Genomic DNA, 11143 nt, shown 5'->3' on the forward strand with positions numbered 1-11143 from the left:
CCAATTTCAGTACTTGTCACGTCAGGATAACGAAAAACTGAAACATTTATATTTATTGTGCTTATATATTAATAGTTGTAACTTTTCTACTTAGTTTATAATAGTTCTAATTACTTTCCCGTTTGTTTATATTTTTATAATATAATTTATAATGTATTTTTCATGTGCATTTATTTAATTAACTCATTTTTATTGTTTATAATAGCTATTTATTAATGCTATCTATCTATGATATAAATAGAAAAGCCTGTATTAAATTATGCTTTCTGTGCACAAACATATGAAATTAAGGGTGTATTTTCTATCACTGGTCCATGATAATTCCACCAAAGCAGCTGTGAGTAACCTCTGACTGGGTTTTTGAGGTGCAGCCTGTGTTATTCTCTTTGGTGGCAGCTCTGTCTTGATGTATAATTTGCTTTATCTCTCTACATGCGTTTTAAATGTGTCTTTTTCCCCAGGAATGGCAAGGTATAAGAAATGCAAACGAAAACGAAGAGCCCGAGCAAAATTTCGACTGGAAAAAAAGAGCAATTCTGCAACCCCCCACAGCTCAGTTTGTCCCCCTCCACGGTAAGAGACTCAGCTTGAATTTTGCCTTCTCACTCCATCCCTGGGTTTGCTGTTTGCTCCCAATGGCTCATGGAAAAGAGAGAAAGATTTATGCCAAGTAGATGTGGCACTTCATGATATCTTTTGGTGTTATTTGCTGGAAGGTTGGACATGATGACCTTGGAGATTTTTCCCAACCTTGATGTTTCTATGATTAATAACCAGGAAAAGCAATTTGAATAAAAAAGTATTTCCAATAAGATTTCCCTCTACTCTTTATTGAAATGTATCTTGGCCTTTCCATGTTTCTGTGATTACATTTGCTCTGTTGTTACCTACTTGCAATTTCCACACTATTGGTCACAGTTCACTTTTTCAAAGGCTGACAAATAAAATTCTGGCCTCATTCTGAAACAATCTGTTGCAGGTCACCAGCTCCTCTCCCTCTGAACACATCACCAGTCCCAAGGTGCTCCCACTGGCCTTTAGCCTTCCCCAGTGTAAAAAATGTGGTCAAACCCTTGGCAACAGCAGCATCATTTCTGTATTGGTGGTGCCAGAGCAGGCTTGCACAGGTATATCCTTTTTTTTTTTTTTTTTTTTTTTTTTTATATTAGATTTTTCTTGTTTTAAACGGGGATTAATGCTGTTTACTGAGTGGGAAATATTTCTTTACACCAATTCCTTTTGTTCTCCTAATTTGTTTTTGTTTTGTCAGTACCCCTCCTAAAAATCAGATTGTGATCTTCAGAAACATCTGAAGAAAATTAACACACCAATACACATAATCTGCTTTTTTTTAAAATGTTTTTAGAGCTTTCAGGTGGTTAAAGACACCGTATTTCCATCACAAGTCTACTTAAGGGAACTAAATACTTTAAAGGAGAAGCTGGAGAAGTTGGAAAGTGAATTTTCCAAGCTACAAGGAACACTCCAGGTCAGTCTCAGTCTGGCTGGGGCAGGGTAACATTTCCCTGTGTGAGAATAAGGAATTGTGGCCAGTGCAGATCCACTGAGATCTGACCAGCTCCTCAGGGGCATTCTCTGCACTCAGAGTTGCAGAACTGCTGCTGCCTCACAGCAGGAGGGACCTGTTTGTATCTTTATAGCTCAACCTTAGCCTTTGTTCTCTAAAATCCCACTAACTTTTGCCTGTGGATTCAATGTTCTCTTTATTTATTTATGTTGCTTTCAGATGAACGGTGTGGCAGCTTTGTCTTCAGAAAGTTCTCTCTGCCAAAGGTGTCACAAGCCAGTCCTGGGTGCCCCTGTGGGGACACAGATGGATCCTCCACCAGCAGCATCTGTGACTTTGTCCATTCCTCCTCCTCTTCCTCCTCCTCCTCCTCCTCCTCCACCACCACCACTGCCTCCACCAAAACTGCCTCCAGCACCTGTCCTCCTCCAGCGGGGCACAGCCTCTAAACTGGTAGGGAATCAGAAGGTTCCTCTGTTTTTAATTTCATGCCTGAGTTCTTTTTGGGCCTGGATTCATCAGCACATCACTCTCTGTGAGTGCTCAGGGTCACTTTCCCTTCCTAATTTCCCTTCCAAACCCCTTTGCTTTCAGGCACCAGCAGTGAAAAAGGATGGCCCCGTGCACATCACCCTCAAAGACCTCCTGAATGTTAAACTGAAGAAGACAAACTGCAGCCTGAGAATGGACAAGGTAAACTGGAGGAGGAATAGATGGTGGTGAATCAAGGGAAGATTCCCCCCTGGGAACTGCTGTATTTTATTTCCTGCTTTTTTTTTCAGTAAATTGGTTCTCATCCAAACACCCAGTGATCAGTTTCAAGTGACCATTCTAATTCTGGGCTTTGGAAGGGAAGAAATAAACTTGACAAACTCCAATCTCACCTGGCACCCAGGACAGCTCTAATTTTACATTAAGGCCATGGAGCTTTCATGTAGCTTTCTGTGTTATCAATAGATTTTTGGATTTCCTTTTGCCCAGCTGGAACTTTGTTTGCAGAAAAAAAACCAACTCCAAACCCTTGTTTAGGGTTTTTTTGGTTGTTTTTTTGTAAATAAATCTATTTTTATTCAAGGCATGTTCAAACTTAATAATTCAAAAAAACCCCACAAAACCATAAAAGCCATAAACCACAAAAATCTTTCAGAGTATAAATATGAAATGGATTTCAGGGTAGTGAGACCTTCTGAAGTTTTATTTGGGGTAACATTTCTTTCCTTGCTGTAGGAACAATCACCAGTGAAGCCACGCAGGGCATTAATTACAGTCACAGATCTACAGAGTGTTAGTCTGAGACCTAAATCCAAGCCATCACCTCATGCTACAAAATCTTTAATGTAAGATGCTTTCTTCCTTGTTTAGATATTAGATTTTTCTGTTTTAAACAGTGATTAACATTTTTTTACTGAGTGGGAAACATTTCATTGTACCAATTTCTTTTTTTCTCTTAGTACCTCCCCTAAAAATCAGATTGATCTTCGGAAACACCTCAAGAAAGTTGATATACAAAGGTCTGTTCCTTTCTATTCTCTTGAATTCTGTTTTTTGGGGTTTTTTTTAATCTAGAAAATATAGACAACCAATCAAACTAATCATAATTGTCCTTTCAGAAGTCCTGGTGGCACTCCTCTAAATATTAAGGAAAACACTGAATGTGGCTCTGGGCTGACACCAATAATGACACAGGCACTACGGCGCAAATTCCAGGCAAGTCACTCTGTCCCTCTTCTTGGAACCATCAGGTGGCTTTGAAATCCACAGAATTCCCTCCTGATGTAAGGACACTGCAGAATGGACATGCCATGGCAGGTTATTTGTCAATCCCAAGAGGAAAAATTGCTTTTTTGGTGGCCAATCAGGTGCCCTCAATGCCACTTTGAAAGCCACAGTTCCACTCTGAAGAAGAGCAAAATGTGAGGGTTAACAGCATCTTTTATTTTACTCATTGGATCTGTCTGTTTTAAAGTGTCAGCTAAGAATTGCACTGTTTTAACTCTGTGAAAATGAGTTCAGACATCCAGGTTCTGACCCTTCCCTTCTTTTGACAGATGGCTCACCCGAAGAGCCCCTCGCCTGCACGGCTGAGTGCTGCAAACAGCTTTGATGAGAAGTAAAAAGGAAAGTAGGTTTATGGAACAAAAGCATTTTCCCATTTGTGGTCAGGAAGCCACTTGAATATAATTTTTATCATACTCAGGCACAATATGTATTTGTAAGGAAATGTAGTGCACAGGAAAACAGGGCATTATGAAACCCTGTAAAGCAGATTGTGCTTTTTATCTCTCTCTAATGTCCCTCAATTTGGTTGCATCTTCATTCATAATGGAAAAAATGTAGGAAATTTCCCAAGTCTTTTGACACCTGGGTGCTGCTGAAAGCAGGGACTATTATATTCCCAGCACTGGTGCTGCTTGTCATACAAACATGTTTTTGCTGAAATTCAGTATTTTTTTTTAAACAAAAAAATATCTTGACGGTATTTGTACAGTTTCAAAGAAAAGCAACAGTTTAATGCACTAATGTTATTAAAGTGGAAAGCCGCAAGCTTCAACAAACAGTTCGTCTGTGGCTATAAATGTATGAGGCTCTTGCACTGTGTATCACTGCTGGCTGGTCTCTGATCACTATTAAAAAGCTGCTCTGCTTAAAGACAATGCACTCAAAGCCTCCTTTCAGGGGCTGAACCTCCAATTCTCGGGGTGGGCAGAGGTTGTGCCCGTACCGCGGCTCAGGACAGGGGCAGAGCGTGAGTCCCGGTGGCACATCCCTGCGCTGGCATCCCGGCACGGTCCGGGGCGGCTTTCTCCCGGGGCTCCCGGCACGGTCCGGGGCGGCATTCTCCCGGGGCTCCCGGCACGGTCCGGGGCGGCTTTCTCCCGGGGCTCCCGGCACGGTCCGTGCAGGGGCTCCCGGGGCTCCCGGCACGGTCCGGGGCGGCTTTCTCCCGGGGCTCCCGGCACGGTCCGGGGCGGCTTTCTCCCGGGGCTCCCGGCACGGTCCGTGGCAGGGGCTCCCGGGGCTCCCGGCATCCCGGCACGGTCCGGGGCGGCCTCTCCCGGGGCTCCCGGCATCCCGGCACAGTCCGGGCGGCCTCTCCCGGGGCTCCCGGCATCCCGGCACGGTCCGGGGCGGCCTCTCCCGGGGCTCCCGGCATGGTCCGTGGCAGGGGCTCCCGGCGGTGCGGCCCCGGCCCTTGCGCGGTGCCGGTGAGCGGAGCCGCCCCCGGTGCCCCGCCCGCTGCCCGTGCCCGTGTCCGCGCCCTCCGGGGCGGGGCCGCTCATGCGCGGGGCCGGGCCCGGGGCTCCGCCGCTTCCGGCCGGGAGCGGGGCCGGGAGCGGGGCCGGGCCATGCCGCCGCCCGGGGCCGGGCCGCCCGGGGCCATGGGCACGGCCGTGGGGCCCATGAGCCTGCGGGAGCTGCTGCTGGCGGCCGAGGCGGGCGGCGCGGCGGGCGGCGAGGAGGAGGTGTGCGTGGTGGGCATCTTCGGCAAAACCGCGCTGCAGCTCTGCTCCGAGAAGGAGGCCCTGGTGAGCACCGTGTGCGACCGGCAGGTGTTCCCGCTGTTCCCCGAGGAGGATCCCGAGCTGGCGGACGGCGCCGCGGGGCAGGAGGTGGACCCGGCCACGAAGGATTACAACCAGCTGCAGGCGTACTACAGCCAGGAGAGCCGCGTGCTGTACCTGGTGCTCACCTCCATCTGCGACACGCCGCAGCTGCTGCGCGCCTGCGGGGACCTGGCGGCGGCCGAGAACAGAGAGGCCGGGCCCGGCCACCCCTCCGGAGGCCCGGCCCCGCTGCCCCACGCCGAGGCGCACGAGTTCTGGAAGCACCAGGAGAAGCTGCACTGCCTGAGCCTCCTCTACCTCTTCTCCGTGTGCCACATCCTGCTGCTGGTGCATCCCACCTGCTCTTTCGACATCACCTACGACCGCGTGTTCAGGGCGCTGGACGGGCTGCGGCAGAAGGTGCTGCCCTCCCTGAAGGCTGCCATCAAGGACTGCCCGGTCGGCAAGGAGTGGAAGCTCAACTGCAGGCCATGCCCTCCACGCCTCCTCTTCCTCTTCCAGCTCAACGGGGCTCTGAAGGTGGATCCGCTGCCAAGCAGGGGCCAGGACCCCTGTGGTCACCTGGAAAAGCCGCCCCCCAAGAAGCATTCCCCCAAGAGGAGGCTGCAGCACGCTCTGGAGGATCAGATCTACCGCATCTTCCGCAAGAGCCGGGTGCTGACCAACCAGAGCATCAACTGCCTGTTCACCGTGCCTGCCAACCAGGCTTTCGTGTACATCGTGGCTGGCGGGCCCCAGGACGGAGACGATCCCGTGGCCATGCTTCTCGACCAGCTCAGGAGCAACTGCACCATGAGAGAGACTGACTCGCTGCTGGCTCCCACCCTGTCGGGACCCAGGAGGTATCAGATGATGAGGCACGGCCGGCAGCAGCTCTCCTTCCACGCAGAGAGTAGCAGCTCTAGCTCCAGCTCCTCTGGGCAGCTCGTGGACTGCACCCTCAAGGAGTTCTTGTGGCAGCACGTGGAGCTGGTGCTCAGCAAGAAGGGCTTCGAAGACAGCGTGGGGAGGAACCCGCAGCCCTCTCACTTCGAGCTCCCCACCTACCAGAAGTGGGTGGCTGCAGCTCTGAAACTCTACGAGGTGACCATCGAAGGCAAGGACGATGACCCGACCTGTGGCGAGCTGAGCTCGAAAATCATGAGCAGCATCAAAGTTTTGGAAGGCTACTTAGACATAGACACCAAGTTCTCCGAAAACCGTTGCCAGAAGGCTCTGCCCATGGCCCACAGCGCCTACCAGTCCAACCTGCCCCACAATTACACCATGACAGTGCACAAGAACCAGCTGGCACAGGCCCTGCGTGTGTACAGCCAGCACGCCCGGGGCCCGGCCTTCCACAAGTACGCCATGCAGCTCAACGAGGACTGCTACAAGTTCTGGAGCAACGGGCACCAGCTGTGCGAGGAGCGGAGCTTGACCGACCAGCACTGCGTGCACAAGTTCCATCTGCTCCCCAAAGCAGGTAAGGATTGTGCTTTGGTTTCATGGTTTAGTTTGGTGTCTGCTTTAAAGTGTCCTAGGCTGAAAGCACCGATGCTGAGATGTTGTGGGGGATGAAAGTTTTCAGCTTTAAAGCGTCGTGATCAAGGACTGGATGTGGCACTCTGCTCTAACTGACAAGGTGGTGGCCAGGGAAGGGTTGGACTCGATGATCTCAGAGGTCTTTTCCCACCCCAAATGATTCTGGCATCATCTCTCCAGGGGGATCATAGCAGAGCTGCTGTGCAGGTTTCCTTTATGTTGAGTAATGTTTAGTCCACTGTTAGTAGTAACTCTGATTTTTGTAGCTACTCTGATTTTCTCATTTTAGTAGCAACTCTGATTTTGTTTTAATAATTAAAAGTAATCACACTAGAGTTCTGTAACAAGAGGAATGAAAGAACAAAGCTCTCTAAAAAGCATAAGCATCCCCCTTTGTTTTAAATAACCTGATTGATCAGGGAGTCAAAACTGACTTCTGCACATTTATTGCAGGCAGAAGAACTTTGAGCCTTCAGGAAAGAGGTTGTAAAAACAAATAAGGGTTGGTTTAGTGGTATAACCTCTCCTGGAACTTTATTTTGTTAAAAGTGGGAAAGGGAGGAGTTGCATAACAAACCAGTGGCAAATCATTTTATATATATGTATAAGCAGGGAGGGAGCAGTGGATATAAAGAAAGGGAATAAAGAAAGTTTTGAATGGTGAGCAGTGTGCCCAAGGTTTGACTGATTTTGCTTTCAGGGGAAAAGCCAGAAGCAGACAGAAATCCTCCAATTCTGTACCACAACAGCCGGGCCCGTTCCACTGGTGCCTGTAACTGTGGAAGGAAACAAGCTCCTCGGGAGGACCCCTTTGATATCAAAGCAGCTAATTATGACTTTTACCAGGTAACTGTTAGGTCTGTTGGTGCTTCAAGCAGTGCTTTTGTTTCATCTGCAGAGTCTGTATTCTGAAGTCACCACAAGTTTCTCCTTAACCATATCAGCTTATTGCTTGGGGGAGACATTTCTGGGAGCAGAAATGGGCTGACCAGGATGGGCAGTTCCAGTCTTTTCCAGTGCACACACACAGGAGCACCTGTTAAGGCATCTGTTTACACTTTGAATGTGTTGGTTCATGTGAATTTTACATAATCAGGTCTGTGGCCGTGTTCCCATCACTGCTTTGGTTCTCACGTGGTGCAAACCTCTTGAATGTTAATTGTAACTGCTGAATGTTGTGGCTCTGAGCTCCTTCATCTCGAGGTGGATACTAAACCACGTTTTCTTTCATGCAGATGCTGGAAGAGAAGTGCTGTGGAAAACTGGAGCACATCAACTTCCCCATATTTCAGCCGAGCACACCCGACCCGGCCCCTGCTCGGGACGAGTCATCGCCCGCCCCTCCGGAAGGCGAGATGGAGAAACTCAAAGAGAAAGAACCTCAGACTCAGGGAGAGAGCACAGGCCTGAGCTTAGCCCTGAGCCTGGGCCAGTCCACGGGCAGCCTGGGCACTTACCCACCCGATGCCCAGGGTGGAGGGGACAATGCAGACGGCCACGGGCAGAGCGGGGACTCCAAGAGTGAGAAGAGGCCGAGCCTGGTAGATCGCCAGGCGTCCACTGTCGAGTACCTCCCTGGGATGCTCCATTCCAATTGCCCCAAAGGCCTTCTGCCCAAATTCTCCAGCTGGTCACTGGTGAAGCTGGGGCCTGCTAAGGCTTATAACTTCCACACAGGCTTAGATCAACAGGGCTTTATCCCGGGGACCAACTATTTAATGCCTTGGGACATCGTCATCAGGACGAGAACTGAAGATGAGGGAGACTTGGACACCAACTCCTGGCCTGCACCCAACAAAGCTGTTCCTGGGAAAAGAAGCGCCGTGGTGATGGGAAGAGGCCGGCGGAGGGACGACATCGCTCGAGCTTTTGTAGGGTTTGAATATGAAGACGCACGTGGGAGGAGGTTCATGTGCTCAGGGCCTGACAAGGTGATGAAGGTGATGGGAGGAGGGCCGAAGGAATCCGCCCTCAAGGCCCTCAATTCCGACATGCCCCTGTACATCCTGTCCTCGACGCAGGGACGGGGCCTCAAGCCCCATTACGCCCAGTTCATGAGGCTCTTCGTGGTGGTTCCTGATGCTCCTCTGCAGATCACCTTAACGCCTCAGGTAGGGAGTGCAGGAGGGAATCTGGGAACAGCAGGGGTTGTTGTGGAAACAGGAGTTAACAAGGGTGACAGCAGAAGGGTGTCACTCAAACCAACTCAGACCAGCTTCAGCCAAGACAGCCCTTTCCAGAAGTATCTCTTACATAAGCACCTGGGATTTCTTAAACTTCAATGTGCCAAATTTATACTTTGTATAAAGTAAGTTTACAAAAACATTTTGTCAAGGATGAGCTATTGACATTTCTTGCTGTAATAATGGCTTTTATTAAAAAAAAAAAAAAAAGCTAACAATCACTCTTTAAGAATGACTTTGTCATTTTAAATGTCATGGAGAAAAGCAGTGACTCATTGCTCAATTATTTTTAGCTACCATTTGAATTTAGGAGGTAAAAAAAGTTGGTTTTCTTAATTGGAGAATTCTTCACAATTCCTTCCATCTTTTTTTTAACACGCGCTTGAAAAAACCTCCATTTGCATTTTGTTACTTTTTAAAGTAGTAATGATGATTGATTAGCTACTGACATTTTCTTTTGGTTTTAGGTTCAACCAGGACCACCACCCTGTCCTATATTTTACCCCGAGAAGCAGGAAATCACCCTCCCCTCTGATGGACTCTGGGTGCTGAGGTTTCCCTACGCCTATGTGACAGAACGGGGGCCCTGCTTCCCTCCCAAAGAAAGCCAACAGTTAATGAGCTACAAAGTCCTCCGAGGGATACTGAAAGCAATCACACAATAAGAATGGTTCGGGGTGGATCTGTTTTAGTGTAAGAAGGCTGTCTTCAATCCAATTCGTGGGTTTTGGTTACCCAACAGTTGTCAATTGTGTGAAGCCCCCACTGTATTTCACTGGAACGCGGTCAGATTGAAAATAAAAGTTGATATCAAAGCAGGAAAAGACATTTTCCATTTATTAAGTTTTCATATTTATATGTTTTCATATGTAAAAAAAAAATAAAAGCTGGTTTTTGTAAAGTGATGATCTTGTATTACTAGGTGTTTTGATGACAGTGCTTTTCCCCATCCTTTTCACATACCTATTTAGGAATATTCAAAAATTAGCACTGCCCCAAATCAAGTTTACTTTGTCATATTGAGCAATGATGAGCAAAATCTTTTCTTTTTCTGAACAAGCTATTTGTATGTAAATGATGTTTTTAATGTGATGATGGGAGAAATCATTTTGTCTTGGGGGGAAAAAAAAAAAAGATACTGCAGTTCTGATGTGTATTAGCAGCAAAGCCAGAAAGTGCTCACCTGTATCAAGTGACTTTCAGTGCCAAAAAATCAGCCACAGTAAATCAACTTTTCACTGAAGTAAGAAGTATTAGTGACAGCGGCTGTATGCTGAGACCTAATTTAATTTCTAGAATATTTGTTTCTAATTAGCATGCACACAAAATTTAATTTGCCAGTTTGCTATAGTACAATAATTATACTGCATGAGTGGAGCTGAGACCTGGTTTCTGCTCGGAATACATCTCTGAGGGCCTGGGTGAGGAAAACACCTCCCTTTATTTGGAATATATTGTTAGGGGTTGCATTACATGGCCTTTGGAGATCCTTTCCAAGCATTCGATGGTCTTTCAGGGGCTGGGTGTGGGAAAAGTGTCCCTCCCATTTGGAATATGACATCGCTGGGGGGCTCACTGAAGAAAACACATCCCTGCGTTTGGAATATGATATCTGTGAGCTGTTGGATGCGGAAAACGCATCCCTCCTGTTTGAAATACGACGTAAGGGGCTGGACTCAATAATCTCTAAAGATCCAACGCAACCATTCCATGATTTTGTGATGGCTGAGGGGTTGTGTGGGGAAAGCGCATCCCTCCCGCTTGGAATCTGACATCGCTGAGGGGCTGGGTGGGGAAAACACATCCTTCCCCCTGTGAGGAGACAGCCGGGACAAGCCAGGTGAAAAATAAAAGCCTATAATCGAGAATTAACCCACAGCATCCGCAAAACGCTGTTTTTAACCGCGTCAACCCCGCCCGTGAGGCGGGCACTGGGCGAGGGTGTGAAAACACATTTCCCTCCACCTGCGAGCAAAGAGCCGGGAGTGGGGAATTAAAAGGTGTCATTAGGAATCATTTAGGAATTAAACCCCACAGCGGCTGTGAGGCAGCCCCTCACGGCTGGGCGGGGGTGTGGACAACACATTTCCCTCCACCTGCTATCAAGGAGCCGGGAGTGGGGAATTAAAAGGTGTCATTAGGAATTAAACCCACAGCGGCTGTGAGGCAGCCCCTCACGGCCGGGTGGGGAATTAAAAGGTGTCATTAGGGATTAAACCCACAGCGGTTCTGAGGCAGCCCCTCACGGCCGGGTGGGGAATTAAAAGGTGTCATTAGGAATTAAACCCACAGCGTCTGTGAGGCAGCCCCTCACGGCCGGGCGGGGAATTAAAAGGTGTCAT

The 11143-nt window shown here is 48.5% G+C and overlaps 2 protein-coding genes across 2 annotated transcripts; both read left to right on the forward strand.

Moving 5' to 3' along the window:
- The first annotated feature begins 461 nt into the window (after positions 1 to 461).
- PRR11 (proline rich 11) lies at positions 462 to 4182 on the forward strand. Its single transcript, XM_066333490.1, has 9 exons — positions 462 to 573; positions 980 to 1127; positions 1367 to 1489; positions 1748 to 1981; positions 2123 to 2221; positions 2756 to 2865; positions 2980 to 3039; positions 3139 to 3235; positions 3577 to 4182. The coding sequence occupies exons 1-9, from the start codon at positions 464 to 466 to the stop codon at positions 3640 to 3642; spliced, it is 1047 nt and encodes a 348-aa protein (XP_066189587.1). The 5' UTR covers positions 462 to 463; the 3' UTR covers positions 3643 to 4182.
- Positions 4183 to 4860: 678 nt separating this feature from the next.
- Positions 4861 to 9706, forward strand: SMG8 (SMG8 nonsense mediated mRNA decay factor). The gene is made up of 4 exons (XM_066333491.1): positions 4861 to 6559; positions 7319 to 7464; positions 7854 to 8729; positions 9269 to 9706. The coding sequence occupies exons 1-4, from the start codon at positions 4876 to 4878 to the stop codon at positions 9464 to 9466; spliced, it is 2904 nt and encodes a 967-aa protein (XP_066189588.1). The 5' UTR covers positions 4861 to 4875; the 3' UTR covers positions 9467 to 9706.
- Positions 9707 to 11143: the final 1437 nt, after the last annotated feature.

This window comes from Sylvia atricapilla, chromosome 20 (assembly GCF_009819655.1).
Source record: "Sylvia atricapilla isolate bSylAtr1 chromosome 20, bSylAtr1.pri, whole genome shotgun sequence".
Taxonomy (NCBI): Eukaryota; Metazoa; Chordata; class Aves; order Passeriformes; family Sylviidae; genus Sylvia; species Sylvia atricapilla.